Below are 16917 nucleotides of genomic sequence, written 5' to 3' on the forward strand. Positions count from 1 at the left end.
AAGCAACATTGCCTCAGGTACGAATCCGCGCATAGTTCCGGCATGAAGCAAAATAAATCGACTTTCCTTGCCTATAGGTGTCTTCGTTGTCCCTTCGGATGTATCGTCTCACCACGCACTACTTCTTGTGTGTCCTGTGTTCACTCATGCCAGCCATACTAGGTTTTCCGGGTCAATTTTCATTACCACTCTCAAAAGTTTGCAACGAGCCGCAACAATATCGCTTCTTTCCATAATAACTTTTCTTACAGAGAATTTCTTCCACCTAAAACAAATTTGCCTTAACACAACACTCAAGCTTGTTTTTCCCTTCCTCGAAAAGCCCTGCTTCTTTCAAGGACTTGAGAAGCTTATCGCGAGTCGGGAATTTTTCCCTTATATCATGATAGATCTGTTGCTTATTGCGTTATCCTGAAAACGATCTAGAGACGTTTTAGCATTGGGTCGACTTTTTAAAAAGATTTTTCTTTTTTCTTTTGCTATGTTCTTACCAGTAGACTTTCCCACACGCAGGGCGTCAGCCACTCTATCCACCACCCTGGTCACAGGAAGAGGGCCACCATTATTGCGCTCTTTGTCCTTTATACACTCCTATTTTTTGGGGGGGTGCGGTGGCTCAGTGGTAGAGCGTTCACCTCCGGTGCTTGGGGTACCTAGTTCGATCCCAGCTCGCGCGATGTGGATTTTGTGGTGGACAAACACCGTGCTCGTGGATTTTCGCGGGGTTCTCCTGTTTCCTCCCACTTTCTTCATTCCACCATTTCACTCATTTCTCATTATCACCGTCTCCTTTAGCCTAACCGGCATAACCGGGACGTTAAAGATTTAATTTAATTTTTTTCCCCTATTTTCTTTCTGAAGAACTAGCTATTGTCATCAATTAATTACAACAATATTCATAACAGCATACCCAAACACACAAAAAGGAAAGGGGGAAAAACTCAAAGTCGCAATAACCGAACACAATCTCAAAGCACTTTTCATTCAACTATGCACAAAAACAAAAGGAAGAACACGGAGCGGCAGCAACATCTGGTTTCCATACCAGCGCGGTGACAGCTCGGTCTCTCATTGGGCCTTATGGGACGGTGTCAATGTAGTATCAACCCTCGCTTTCTTTTTCACACAGCTGTCAGAACCAGAGATATAGCGGCCGTACTATAAACCACATTAAACGAGTGATGGGATGGTAATCTTAGCCCAAACTGTTGTTTCTGTGTTCTGTTCTTTAAAAATTCATTCCTCTGATCTGTGATAGTGATATGTGATAGCTGGAGGTCATGATTCTTTTACAGCAGATGGTAATAATTGTTGAGCTCCCTCGTGGTTATATGGTTAGCGTACGCGCCTTTGGAGCGAGAGACCGACCCGGGTTCGATTCCCGGCTGGAGCTCATGATCGGATCCCACGTTAAGGTGTGGGTCCACGTCTCACATAGTCTTACTGCTGTAAGGGACGCTAAACTGAAATCTAATCTAATCCAAAGTAGTAATTGTGGAAATATGGTTCACTAAATAATATAAGTTTGTATATATATTGGAGCTGCCCTTTGATATGGGAAAATAACCCAGCCAACAAACATTCCGATAATTTCTTCTTGTAACTACTTAACATTTGTTAAATTTCTCATCTGTATTGGAAGGGATTATATTCTTCATTACTTATATGGCTTTGTCATATCTGTCCAAACGTTAATTTTGTAGTGTATAAATTTTATTTTCTTGATGTTGTTTATATTGTATTTTAAATTCTAATATCAGTATGTATATAAATGAAAAATTAACCTTATGTCAATATACTGTTTTAATACATGATAAATACTTACGAGTAGTTCTGTACAGAATAATTTTATCGTAGTAAATTTAAATGTTAAAACATTTTTACCTTGTTATTTTCTGTAATATTTACTAATTTTTTTTCTTTAAATCACTGTCTATTTCGTTCGAATATTGGATTAGACCTCTCTAAACATCTTTAGAGCAGAGAAACATAATGTTGAACAAGGCAGTGTTTGATATCGATTAAATGATATTAGTAAAATGTCGGTGTTTCGAATTACTTATTCTCGAGTAACTAAAAGTTGGAAGCTAGGAAGCTAATTCAGATCAACGAAATTTGGCTAAATCCTGCCAAAATTCTATAATCGTGAATGCATTAGAAGTGAGTAAAATGATAGTTTTCACCACAATTCCTCCGCCCTTACCCTGAAGCAAAACTGTGAAAAGGAAGTTTCTGGCTTCATATTAAGCACACTTAAACACATGGAATACCAACATACCTGGTTACCATGTAGGACGAAACTGCTGTACATTTTGCTGTTCTTATCCTCAGCTACGAATTCATAGCAAGACCAGAGAGTAATCGAAATACAGATTGTTATTAAAATAATGGAAACACCTGACGAAAATGCAACTGACCAGCTTAACAGGGCATGCGACCGCCGTTAGCCGGCGGAACAGCTCTAATTCGTCGTAGAATTGAGAGTATTCCACAGGAATATTGTACTATCCCTTATGCAGTTCAGCATTCAGTTCCGTTAACGATAGTGAGGGAAGATGTGTGCTCCCGATCTGAGCTCCAGAGCTGACTAAGCTGACTCAGGTATTGAATAGTCTTGAAGTCAAAACTTGGACTGGCTAGGGAAGGTATGTAGTTCATGCCGATGGTCATGAAACCACGCATCAACAGCTCTAGTAGTTTGAATTGGAGTATTGTCAATTTGGATTGCCACAAATGTCTACATAGTCATTTCAGTTATGCGTTCTGTATACGTCTATGCAATACCATGAAATTCCACACATGTCCATAGCATCACAGAGTCGTTGCCAGGTTTCACGGTAGGGAGGAGACATTTTACAGCATAAGCTTCTTTGAGTGCCCGCCATGCACGAAGTGTTGTCGGCACTGTTTTGCTCGCAACAATGTTTTTGTGGTGATCAGCACTGTGAAAATTGTTTCTCATCTGGCCACTATTACTCTTCGCCAATGCTATTTTGCCATGTGTTCTGTAAGTCTATATATCACCTTGGACAATAAGCCTGATAAATATCTTTAGAAGTGTGATAAAACTTTTCATACGTAATCATAAACATTGTTTCCGTCGTCATGGTCTCGTAGTGCACCATTCCTCATACAATGCAGCACATAGCTCTGTTAGGGAGGATAGAGGAGGATTTCTGCACTGGAGTCTGAGCTCCAGAAATGACTACAGAGTTCAGTAATGTTGAAGTCTGGAGATCGGTCGGGCAAGGGAAGTGTTCATTCTGAGGATCATAGAATAGCTCGAGCAGTGTGAATTGGCGCATCATCGTCTTCGACAATTGTGTCATTGGCCGGAAAAATCTGAACCATAAGATATATTGTCATGTTTCATGGTAGAGAGGAGACAGTCCGAAGCGTGAACTTCTTTGGCTGTCCACCATACATAAAAATGGTCTGTTGTTAGAAATTAGGTGAAAGATTGCTCATCGGGTCTGTGCGTTTATAATAATTGGCTGTCTACTTTACATGTTCTCGACACTTTCTTCTTTGGCCTAAAGCGTGTGTGGTGGTGGCCACCGTTAGCCTCTTTGAAACTCAGAAAGACTTAGTATCTTACATCATCATCATCTGTCCGCTTTAACACGTCTCCATTCTAACCCGCCAGACGAACTACATACGATCACTTAATACACTACTAACAGCGCTAGATACTGACGCGCAACTTCTGTGTTACCACCTCACATATGTGTTGCAAACTGCAGATGTTTCCATTATTTTGATAATCATGTGTATATGGAAAAGAATTAAGTGAAATCTTTGTTGTACATATTACGATTATGCCGTGTAGGCTAAAGGAGACAGATGATTAACAGAAGTGAATGATTGTGAAAGCATAGGTCGCATAATAATGTGTGTGGAAACGGGAGAATCCAGAGAAATCTCACTGATATGACTTTGTCCGCCACAAAGTCACATGGCCCGGGACCCCTCACATCAGAGGTCGACCACTGAGCCACTATGCCTCCATGTATATAGAAAGTGTAAATGTGAATATTGCAGAGGGTAACAAGGTAAGATGTTTTATGTTTCTGTATTTTTATCTGGTGGGGAGAAATATTTTCGGCTTTTTCGTACTAACAATAATGATGTTTAATAGATACATTTTATTTCCAACTGTACTGGTTTTAAGCCTTTACCAAAGCATAATGTTCTGTATATAATGAATTACTTGAGTCAAAATTTTATCACATAGACTGAAATAATACAATGTAAGAGCTTGCACTTTCCTTCGGCTTCGATTCTCAGACGACATATTTCTAATATGTACTCATGACAAACTAGCACTGGAATAATTCCTGCAGTTCTTAAACAGCAAGTTATTCAGTCAGATTCCGCTGGTCCTTCTTTAGTTATAAAGTCACCTTCCTGGATGTTTACGTCAGGCTTGAGAATGAACGTCTCGAGTCAGAGGTACCCATCAAACTTTCCCTATTGTGTGCTTTGGGCATTCAGTGAACCCTTATCAGTTTGACAAAATGGCGCTTCAATTACCGTCTCAAAATTCTCTCGTCAGCACACTCCGGCTGAGGATACTCCTTTAAACCGTATTCAGTTGAGCAAAAAAACCTGCTTACTTTAATCCGAATTTGCTTGTTGAGTATAGTACAATTACAAACAAAACCAAGTTTTCTTATCGGCAGTAAAACAATCAAAAGAGCATTATAGCCATTCGAGGCCTGCCAATAAATCAAATTTTGGGACTGTTACAAGGGGTTAGCTACTTGCTATCGTCACGGAGAGCAGAAAGAAAATTGGCATGTCCATCTCTTGAATAATGTCACACACATATCTTGATCGCCAAGGAAAAAGGTTGGTTTTGTTTATATGTAAACTATACATTCCAACCTCCGTTCCCTATAAACTAATGAGCTTGCTTATCTCATATTCAGCACCTCACTTAAAACCAAAGATTCTTTCCAACCTGCCCAGAAATCGTTTACCAAAGCCCCTTCCCCAACTTCCACACCCTTATTACGACAGCTGGTCCTTGAAAGATCCTACACTTTCACAGAAGTCCAGATGAAAAGTGTCGTATATTGGATACTAGCTTGACTTTACAGCATCCAATCACAAGGTAACACACACAGTTTCTACCATCCGGTAGTTGCGCCTCTTCCAACCTAATTTACATCCTTTGATGCGCTGACTGTCCAGCCTTCTACATTGTTAAAGATTGTCTTTAACTCCTTTCTTGATTCGTGTAGACAATGACCGATACTTCTGCAGCGCTGATATTCCACATCCACATGTCCAAGAACATCTAAGAACAATTAATCTATCACAACTATCCGTTTCATTACATCTACCATGTTAGGTATTCAAAAAAATCTTTCCCGAAAACTCATCCATGTCCCTCAGAAGAGGTAAGATTATATCTGTATCACCATCCTCTTGATGTGTAAAACAAGAAAAGTACAATTCCATTTCATAATCGAATTTTACATGAGTTCAATTCTCAGTATATTGAAAAGAAATTGAACTAATGATACATATTTCACTTTTATTTACTTTTTCTTTCTTAATGGACCTCCATGTCTCTAGCACGATGAAACTGTGGTAAAGTTGTCATAATAAAGAGTTCGGTTTCGTAGATTTGTTTTATTCTAACGTACTGTTGCTCAAATTTTCCTGTCTCGTGAGTGCTTAAACACATTTCCGTAGCAGTTTTCATTTTCACTTCATTCTGTAGGTCGCATATAATTATTGGAATATAGTGAGCTTCTCATAGCTAGAGGGTTAGCATTTAAACATTTGTACTGAAAGTTCGGATTTCATTTCTAGTGAATGCTCACTTGGTTTGTATATCAAATTGAGTTATTGGACAATATATAAGCGCTTGAACTCCGAAAGAAACGTTTAAGATATAAGTCTGAGAAAGAGTAAATAAAAGATGAGTGAAAATCTCGTCCATATTCCTGCTGTTGTTCATACAATCAGAATTACAGTGTTCATGCGAGGGGATCCCAGAGAATTGTTACCCTCACTGTGATAGAGATGTGCAGTTTGTTCATTGACGCATCCTTTTTCACATATTTACCTCATATTGCCTTACATTTCTCACATCTATGGACTATCCCGTTAATACCATCTGCATAAAAGTCTGCAGAGTTGGAGTCATACGAAGTTTTCGCTGCATTAATAACCTCGTCATAATCTGCAAAACTCTTTTCCTGCAAATGTTTCTTCATCGAATGGAACCAGATGGGTAAAGATGTTGGATGGAGCAAAAATTCATAGCCACATTGGTGTACAAACATGTTTGTTTCTGCTTCTAGTTGTGCTGGTGCAATTTCCGCTAGTAGCAACACACCTTCCGAGAGCAAATCTCATGTTTTGTTTTGATAGTATCCCGTAATTTTTGCAACAGGTTCCTGTAATATAGCCCCTTTTTGTAAGTAGACAAAATCACAACTTTATGGCCCAAAACATGAACAACATAACCTTGCTGGATAAATGCTGCACTTTATATTCTTTTTGATGTGGGGAATGAGGTATGTTTCCATGTTAGTCATATTGGTTTCAGAGTAAAGGTGATACTTCCGACATTCATCCATAGTCACTAATCTTTTTACAAAGCACCTTTATCCTTGTGGTATAGGTTCAGAATGCTTCGTGCACATTGTTTAAATTGTTGATTTTGAAAAGGCCTTAACAGTTGTAAATCCACATTGCTGCCACTTTGCTCATACGCAGAATATCGTGTAATATGGTTTAACGGATCCCGTCTTAATGTTCAATTCCGTATCTAAACAATTAACAGTCACTCCTCTATCTTCAAGCACTAGCTGCTAACTTTTGCCACCACGCTTGGGTGTGTAGCCGTTGTAGATCTATGCGACCCACTTGAATTTTCTCCTCCAGCGATTCACTATGTCATAATATGGACATTCTTTACACCATACGGTTGACATCTCTTCATGTTTCGTTATGCCGATTTTCCGTGAAAATGGAGCAACCTAATCATAGATTTGTTTTTGTGTAAGAACTCGCTCATGGCTATGTGGTTAGCGTACTCGCCTTTGGCGTGGGAGACCCAGGTTCAGTTCTCGGCGGGACTAATTTGTGGTTTGGATCCCACGTTAAACTGTATGTCCATGTCTCATATAGCCTCGCTACTGAAAGGGACGCTAAATTCAAATACGAATCGATTTTGTCCAACATTCGCCTAGTTTCCTGGCTGTAAATAAGCTTCACAGGACTGTAAAGACACAAATTAACACACATATATTAGTGAGATGCGTACATTGTACAAATTTTTGCATTACTAATACATTTCTACCACGGTTAAGGTAAGAATTTTCTGGCCTTCCGTCGTATGATGCTTATGTAAATTGAAGCTCATGTTTTTTAAATTGATGAAGTGTACAGTCCCAGAGAGGTCTGGATCTGTTTCCATGGAATTTCCTACTGTGGATAGTGTGGATCTTATGTATCCTAGTGGATCTTAGTTTTATGATGTGGTATTAACATAAATGCGGACTGTGATTATGGTATTCACAATTTGCTTATGTCAAGTAAATTTTTCCAGAGGTTTGAGAAACAAAATATAACAATGAAAATGAAAACAAATACTTCGGATGAAATTCGAAGAATGAAAAAGCATCTAGGCCGGACATCGAACCTGGGTCTCCAGCTTACCATGCCGGTACGCTGACTAATGACCTTTCCAGTATCTTTAGGCCAGTTACACATTTTCAGTGTTGATGGCGGTAAAAATGTGCTTCAAAATCGAAGATGGAATCCGGCTTTCCAGTTTACCGTGCCGATGTGCTAACTACTATGCCGTCCTCCATCCATAAGAACAGTCAGTGTATTTTCACTATTTGAGATTAGTTCTTGACTGTTCGAATATCGATTATAATACAACTGCTGTTGTGCTGGACAACCTAGTACTGTATGAATATATCTCTATGTCGATTGAATTATAAAAAAGGAGATAACTATCGACTTTTTTTTTTTTTTTTTAGTTTAAATCATATCCTCTATAGGCATGAATTGAATGGAATTCAAAGAAAGTAGGTAAGGGCCAAGGATGGAACCTGAGTTTTTGACTTCCCATGCTTGTACGCTGTTACTGTGCTAATCAGTCCATAATTTTTTCCTTTAAAAGAAAAAAAAAAAAAAAAAAACTGACTCTGTAAGCAAATAGGCCTTTTCGCTGTATTCAGTTTCCTAACAGTTCCCTCGTAGACACATGATCAGCATTCTCTTCTTCTGCGCCTGAGACCTGGATTTATTCCCGATAAGAGGTCGTGTGGTTTGGGTCCCATGCTAATCTGTTAGTCTACGTTTCATAGCCTTGGTGCTGTAAAGAACACTAAACTCCAAAACAGTCAATCAACCTATTAGCTTTCGTTTAGTTCCCTAATTTAAATTAGTCTAATATTGGGGTTATACATTCAATAACAGTTAAATATTACTTCTATTTTTAAGCCAATCCACCCTGAATTCCATTGCTAAATGGAGACTGACTCGTTTCATGTTATTCTACATTAAACCGAGAGTCTTGTGACCCGCATAAAGTAGTTGCTAACACTCTCGCCTTTGGTGCGAGCGGTCCCGGGTTCGATTCCCGGTGGAGACACTCGGCCGAAAAGGTGTAACCGCTTTTTCGGGCCAGCCATCCTGAGTGAAGTTTTTCTTGGATTTTTCTCATTCACACCAGGCAAATACCGAGATGATATCTAGCATCCATGTCCCAGGACGCTTCTTTCCTTCCCCATTACTTTTTCCCCTGCCTTCCTTCCCCGGATAGTGTGCTATCTGAATGAGTTGCTAGCTGAAGGACGCGTCACACCTGATCAGTGATGGACTTAAAGGCGTAGATGCCAATAATGCCCAGAAATATGTAAAAATAAATAAATAAACAAACCAAGAGTCTATGTCTCTTAGGCTTGATACTAAAAGGAAAGTTAAATTCTAGAAAAGATTATATCAACTTGTAATAGCATACGTTTCTTAAATGCTCTTCAAAATCCTCAAGTGCATGGACATCTAAAGATAATCTCTGAATATAGTTTGTAAGCTTTATATTAATTAGAATCGAATTCGGGCGAAGGGAAAGTGACATTTCTTTGTCTAAGGCATCATTTATTGTATTTTTTTTTCTTTATCTTTTCTTAATACTATTTTAAATGAAAAATAAATTGCTGTTCTTAAATATGGCTTCTTTCCACCTATGGTACATTAATTATACGAATATCAATATATTCAACTGTTCATCACATTTACCAACGTTATTTCATTGTTATTCTTGACGGGTAACACTTCTTTTCACAAATCTTATCCCTCCATCATGATCATAAACATTTCAGGTTGAAACGAGTTATCACTATCACAGCACTAACCCCTTATTGTCATTTTTACTAACATCGGATTATGTTTATCACAATTACATAATGTTGCTTTGCAAATTAATAATCATTCAACCACAGCCAAACAAGGTTACGAGCAAACAAATGTGTGTTTATAGCTAATCTAAAAATATCTTCCAATATTTACGCTTTAACAAGATATTTTTTACTCTACGTCATTTCTTTATTCTTTCTTTTATTCTAAAGAAGTAACTGTCTCGGCCTTCCCTCCCGAGTAGGTTCCGCACTTCTAATTTCTTTATGTAACGTAATTATCCAGTGTCAGGAAATACTCCTCTGAAATTGCTGGAGCTCTTTTCGTGTCCATATTTTCCGCAGTTTCCATTATAATTAATGAAGTGTATTATTGTCATCGTCAAGTTGCTCATCGCTTCTTTGTCATGGTTTTCTTTTTCATCTCCATCAGATGTTAGATGTTGTTCCTTTATTTACGCTCTACTGCGCTGAGTCTTTTCACTAAACGAACTAATTTTCATATAAATAGTCGACTTCTTTATCCATAATTAAGAGGATTGTAGCAAAACCCAGCATACTGGAAACATAGTGTGTAAAGGAGGTTATCCCAACAGCATTTAAAACCATTCTAGTTTCTTTCGGTTTAGTACTGACGCAGTAAAGTTCCTCATACTACACATTTGTAGCTATCAGGTAAAACTGCGATTTCTCTTTCTTACATTGGTCTTTAGCGTCAGTATCAAAATCTTCCATGTGTCTAAATACTTGCTGTTTCAACTGGTTGCAATCGCCTAAATCTTCTAGTATTTGCAAGTTATCTGGTATCAATGAAACTAATCTTCCTGGACTAATGTAATAAGAGTTTGAAATTTCATTGAACAGGTATTGTTTCGACTTTAGAAGGTTTTGTTTGACAGACGTAGTTGCCATCGAACACCTAGCGTAGCAATGGAGTATTTAACATTTCCTAGAACTTCTTATCATTTATATTTGTGTCGATATATTCGCTAGTTTATTCCTTCTACAATTTTTAGAAGAATTAAAAAGGAAGCATTATTATTATTGTCTATAAATTGTTTATATTGCTTAAGCGATAGACGCTGCGGAAACCTGGCGTTGAATTTCACACATTTTTGTGTCTGCTCCACAGTTTTATGAAAAATACCTACTTTTCTAATAATTTCATTTGATTACAGATTTCTTTAACGTTAATTCATTTTCAAATGTAAATTATTTTTGGTTATTTCACTCGAAATACCGAAAACTAATTGAACCGAGTTAATAGAAATATCGTCGTAGGAATAGCCAGTAAGCCCCTCTCAAAAATTTCGATTTTGAGTAATATCAGTACATTATAAGATTTTACGAGATCTACCAACCGCTTAACAATCTGTAAGAATCATAGGCGACTGATGCTTCATTCCTGAGATAGCGAGTTGATGACAAGCGGAGCGATCTTTAGATCTCGTAAAATCATTTTAGGTACCGGTGTTAATTAAAGATATCAGTTTTTGAGGGGGGGGGGGGCTAACGACGATATTGTTCCCAAGTTGTGTTCTGGTAGTTGTTGTGCTCTTCCACTTCAAAGTAATGATATATTTTGTATATTCTTTCTAGCATAAATGTGTTAGTTCACAAACATTTTCATATTTCAATCAGGCAGGAAGTTTTACTATTTATGAATATTAAAGTTTTATTTGTTTCTTCGATGAGATATCATTTGTAATGCAAAATCTTTTCATACTGTTCTATGTAATCTTACCCATCACAATCGTCAGAATCCAATGTTTCGTAAAACAGTACACTTTACTGGAAACACCACAGTGCCTTCATTATATGCCAGTTCAAAAATATATTTTCTGCCAAATTTATTGTGAATAAAAAATTGCAACTTTATAAATATACGTGTTTTCTGCTTACCATACATTAATTATTTTTATTTATTTATTTATTCAGTCACAGTTCGATTTTGTGAACTAATTACATTTTCTGTTCCTAACTTATGGCAAAATATATTTATACACTTGAAAAGCAATGAAGTATGACAGTTTCGATATTGTAGTATTAACTTCATAAAAGGACACAAATCATCCTATACAAATATTAATAGACTTAACTATCACATATAATAAGAACGTTTCAGTGTTTAAACTAGTGAAACTACAAATAAAATTCATTTCTTCAAATGAATCTTTCATCATGATCATAACCATAAATACAGATTCCATTTTGAACTCACATATCAAGATGCTTATATTTAATTCGGTATCAGATCCAGATTGTGTCTGTATCTACTAAATCAGACTATCACTATACGCATCACAATTGCATAATTCTACTTAATAATTATTTAACAACATCAATATCGTAATGAATAAATAGAAACGTATTGTTCCTAATCTCGAAACTTCTTTCAGCATGTACATTTTACCAATACATTTCTAATCTTACAGTTACAAGATAATATACTTATTGTCACATAGTCACCTATCTTAGTATAAATTTCTCTTGATTAGTACTTGATTTAGCCCTTCTTTTTTTATCTTAAGTAGGTGCATATTTTGCTTGTTGGAGGAATACAATTGATGTAGTTCCATAGTTTGTTCCCAAGTGTCCTTGTGTTCTGTTTCCCTGAAGCTTTATCTGATCTGAGATTTGTGTATGTGTTACCTATTACAGCACCCACGATGAAGGCCGCAGTCCTCAAATGATGCGTGGACGAGAAATGATGCCCCGTATGGACGAGAAAAAGCAAGAAACGCAATCCGGTTACCAAGAGAAACGAATGCTACAAGAGGCTACAAATGTTAATACGGCGCAGCGGAGGCAGTTTGAACCAGGGCCACCCCAGCAGCATCAGGCTGACATGAAGTCGCATGGCATGTCTCCCTCAGTTCCAGGAGGACGAAATCAACTCCAAGGGCAGATGGACAGAAATGGACATTTTAGAGGTGAGGATTATCAAAAGAATGCACCTGTTACAAATGAACGAGAGACAACCGCTCCGCAGGCACGACGTGGCGGTACTAGACCAACTGACAAAGAAAATACTGCTTCAAATTATCCTTCGAATGAGACAACCTACTATCCTTCGAATGAAAATACATATTCTTTAAATGAACGAGCACAACGAACCTCAAATGACAGAACACGTTTTGGTTCAAATGATGGAGGCCAGTTTTCTCCAACGTCGAGAAAGAGAGAATATCCGTCAAACGAGAAATCCTATCCAGAAAATGAAAGAGGATCAGTTACAACCGCTACAGGGAAGTCAGGGTCAACTGAACAAAACAGAAACGAGTCTACTGCTAGAAACGAGAGTTCATCAGGTTTCTTAGGACAGCAGCAGAGCAAACAAGATACGGTTGCAACCAAACCAGCTGAGTCGGTTGAAAGAAGAGACATGAACAGATCTAACATTGCAAATCAGGCTCCAGTTCAAACTTCAGCTAACACTCGAAAGGCAGCCCCTCAAGAGAAAGGTGGTCTTCTCCCAAACCCAGACAATCGAATGGCTCAAGAAAACAAAGCTTCTCTTCTTCCGAACCCAGTTCCACCTGCAAACAAGCCACCACCGGCTGTAGACCCATCCACAGAACCTCCAGCGGAGAAAAAACTCAAAACACAACCAGGAATTGAGATATTACCTACTGCAGATAATTTTGGAAGACCAGGTTGTGTTATCTCAATGGCCAATATCCCTTACAAGGCGGGAACAAACGAAATAATATCATTCTTCCGCAACTTTAATTTGAGAAAAGAGAATGTTATTAGAAAATACAATGAAAGGGGATTACCCACTGATGAAGCAAGAGTTGCTTTCGAAAATGCAGACGAGGCTAAAAGAGCAGTTCGTGAACTCAATTCCAGCAGAATAAGAGGTCGACCCATACGTTTGGGTCTTCTGTAATATGTATTGTATTGGCTTGGATGAAGACTTTTTTTTAATGTACGAATTCGGGAAGTAAGGTGCACTTGAAGTTAGAAGTAGTGGCATATTATCTTAAAATAAAAAAACAAAAATTAATGCTTAGACGCTGAACAATGTAGTAGATCGTGTTGTTCGACGTTGATATTTCATGAGAAATCTTAACATATTTTAGATAAAATTTGAATGAATTCAAATGTACATCCTCAGTTGGACAATATTTTCTTCTTTTTCCTTTCTTTTTTTTTTAAAAAAAAATCACAATTTATGAACGTAATCAGCATTAAATCAACCAATAATGTCAATATTTTGAAGACATACTATGACTGATTCCCATATAAAGTTCAATAATGTATATATATATATATCGGTCCACATTGTTCATTCACTAATCTAAGACCTTTATTACGTAAGGATATGCTGGTAATAGAATGACTAAAATGTAAAAGAACAAATCTTGAATTTAGATTAATTCTTTTTTTTGCCTCCTGGATAGTACGAAAGCGGGATGAAAAGCAGGCTAGAAGGAACCGTGTGTACTTTAGTTATAATGTAATCAATGTTTCAAAGGTAAATTTATGGAAGTTTCTAAGTTGCAATTTATCATGTTGTTAGATGTATGCTTTACTCCCATTATATCCTAGAGAGAGAAGCAAAATAATAATAATAATAAAAAAAAAAGTACGTGCCCTGTGAGATTTTACATTTCAATTCAAGTGGAGCAAAATAAAAGAACCTGACTTATGCTTAACAGTGTGTAACGTTTCCAAAGCTACACAAAGGAAACATTCTCTTCGTGATCTGGAAGATCAATTTACACACTGATCTCAGTCATCATTGTGAGGAATTTTCTATGATTTTGTCATCAGCTCAATATAAGGATGTAACTTAGATTTTGATGACTAAGGCTGCTTTCTTTCTTCCTTTTATAATAATGAATATAAAAACGAAAGATGTAAAATACGGCTATAGATCACAATTTGTAGGTAGCACAAAAATGACAATTATTGTTATTCATAGTTATATGGTTGAGCAGGAAAGCAATATTATTAAAAATACAAGCATTGATTTGAGAAGTTTTCTTCAAATACACAGGACCTAGTTCTTCTGTATTATGAATCTCGTCAAGATTCTCGAGAAGAATGTTAAACCGTTTTACATGGTATATTCTATAATGTCTATTCTTCTAATTGTCATTAACATAAGTCTTATCTCATGTCAATCCTTAGACTAGTTTATGTTGCGTTGAACCAGTGAATTGTGCGAGAAAAAAAATTGCATCTTTTTAGTCAGACTTGGTTTATGTATTTCTAACAAATTGAAAGACCTAATATATCCAAAAGTACTGACCAAGATTTTGAGAAATGTTCACTATGCTGTGGACGTTATGTATACTTCGGAAAACTTATAACAAATTCGTTATTAATTTATTACTAGACATGTATGTCGCAAAATCCTAAGCTTTGCGGGAATTAAGTCCAAAGTAAAAATTTATTTTATTTGTCACTTTTTATGCAATAATGGATTGAAATATATCCAGAATAAAATGAAAGATAGTACAAACTGAGACGTACTTCCAAATGGAATAGTGAAGAAAAAAAATCAAGGAAATCTTTGTGGATAAAGCGATCCTACCAACTACTGTATACTTTTATTGTGGTGATACGTTTAGTCAAACACGTGAATTGAAAGAATCTAATATTGTGTTATTGATCGAGATGATGACTCACGTGTTGGTCAGTTATGAGAATCCGTATATTATGCAAAGTACCGCATTGCAAAGTCAATCTATGATTTTTCTGATCTGTGTATTTGAGAAAAGCTTGAGAGATCAATTAATTGCTTTGCTTTTGGCAGTTATTATTTTAAAATCTTTGTTTTGAATTCTGTGGGGTTTAAGACTGAAGCTTTGCTTTTTTTAAAAAAAACTTAGAAAAATTAAATTGATAATTTCGATCGATAATTTTATTACTATACCAATCCTCATTGTTTATTGAAAGACACTTGCTTGCTGCCAACCATGAACATCGTTGAGACAAATAACGGCTAAAGGATTTCGCTGTCTTTTGTAACTTTGTCGAAGCTTTCGATTTTTTTTCCCGTTAATATTCAAAGAACTATGAAAACGTGTTAAAGACTTTATTTTGGTCCTTATTGTCAGTTGTTATGATTGCACTGTGTTATCTGGCCGTAAATGAATGTATATGTGATATATGCGTGATTATTTGTGTGTATGTGTGTTCGTATGTGTGCCTGTGTGTATGCTTTATTATAGATTTTTTTTTTCGTAGTCATGTTCATTGTATTAAAATAATGTATCTCAGAAATATATCTATATATATTGTCACATTTTCCGAAATAAAACAGATGCTAACAATAAATTAAATTTTACTCACAATTTTCAGATTATTCTTTAATGTTTAAAATATTAATTTTCCCGAGAAAAAATTGATGAACAAATATATTAGTTAATTTAAATCATGTTATTTTGCACTATTGCAGAACTTATATTTGTAATAGGTTTTCCTTTAACATTTCAATAGAGCTATTGTTATTTAATACGAGGAAGGAAAACTAGATTATGAATCTGCACAATAACTTCCTTTCCAAGTGCGGTTTTTATTTAAGTTTATTACTAGTAGTAAATGACTTATGCTTCGTGAAATTGTTTAAAGAAAGATGAGCAATGACATGTTACATCTATTGATAATATATAACATCCAACATGTTACAGCTATTGATAATATATAACATCCAACCATAATATATTAATTCTTAATTGTGAATTATGTTATTTATAAATCTAGTATTAAATTACAAGCTTCTTCCAATTAAAATTCCAACTAAAACGAAATTAGGACAGAATATCCTTGATAATAAATGGTTCCTCGTTCTGATATTTTGTTCAGTTCTAACAGTCTACATGATAAGCAGGACGAGTGGTCATCATTTATTTTCCTTCGATTGCACGGGGATACATTGGTATTTAAGAAATGAACCATAGTTCGCACATAAGAGGGTCTCGAGGTGTAAATAGTAACGATCCCTTCATGGCACCCATGGGACAGCGTAAACATATTATACAGAGTGTTTGAAAAACATACTTTACTTACCTCAGTAGTATGTATACCTATCTCAAGCAGCCAAGCCTGAATATACAGGGTTATTATAGATGATTCATCGGGTTTGAAAAGGCTGTATTGAGCAATGAATAACAAACATTAACGAATGACACATGAAAATATATAGAAACTGCCCCAAGTTTCATACAAACCGTTATACATACTATTACAAATGTTCGATGTGGCTTCCTTTCGTCAATCGAATGAGGTAATCTAGTTCGCCCCACACGCGCTCTAGTATCCTTACTAATGGTTGTAAATCCAGTTGGAATGCGATCCTGAAGCTCACCCAAAATTGTTGGTAGTGGAGACACATACGGTGTACAATGTGTTTTTCACATGCCTTTCTTCCCCCCTAAAAATCGCAAATTGGGAGATCTAGGTGACCACGAGTAAAGCGCTAAGTTATCTTTGGCACATCGCCCAATCTAATAATAGTGACATTGGAGTTCTCCGGTCTGGTAGCGACGCACTTTAATGTACCTTTACACAGGCA

The 16917-nt window shown here is 36.6% G+C and overlaps 1 protein-coding gene across 1 annotated transcript in view; it reads left to right on the forward strand.

The window, feature by feature from the left end:
* The window catches only part of LOC145680433 (uncharacterized), a 39012-nt gene extending 23315 nt beyond the window's left edge, over nt 1-15697 (forward strand). Inside the window, exon 4 of the mRNA XM_081750958.1 lies at nt 12051-15697. Within this exon, the coding sequence (XP_081607084.1) occupies nt 12051-13281 (1231 nt within the window). The 3' untranslated portion in view covers nt 13282-15697. The remainder of the gene's footprint in view (nt 1-12050) is intronic.
* The last annotated feature ends 1220 nt before the right edge of the window (nt 15698-16917 follow it).

The sequence above is a fragment of the Thermobia domestica genome, chromosome 3, assembly GCF_964235325.1.
Source record: "Thermobia domestica chromosome 3, izTheDome1.hap1.1, whole genome shotgun sequence".
NCBI lineage: Eukaryota > Metazoa > Arthropoda > Insecta > Zygentoma > Lepismatidae > Thermobia > Thermobia domestica.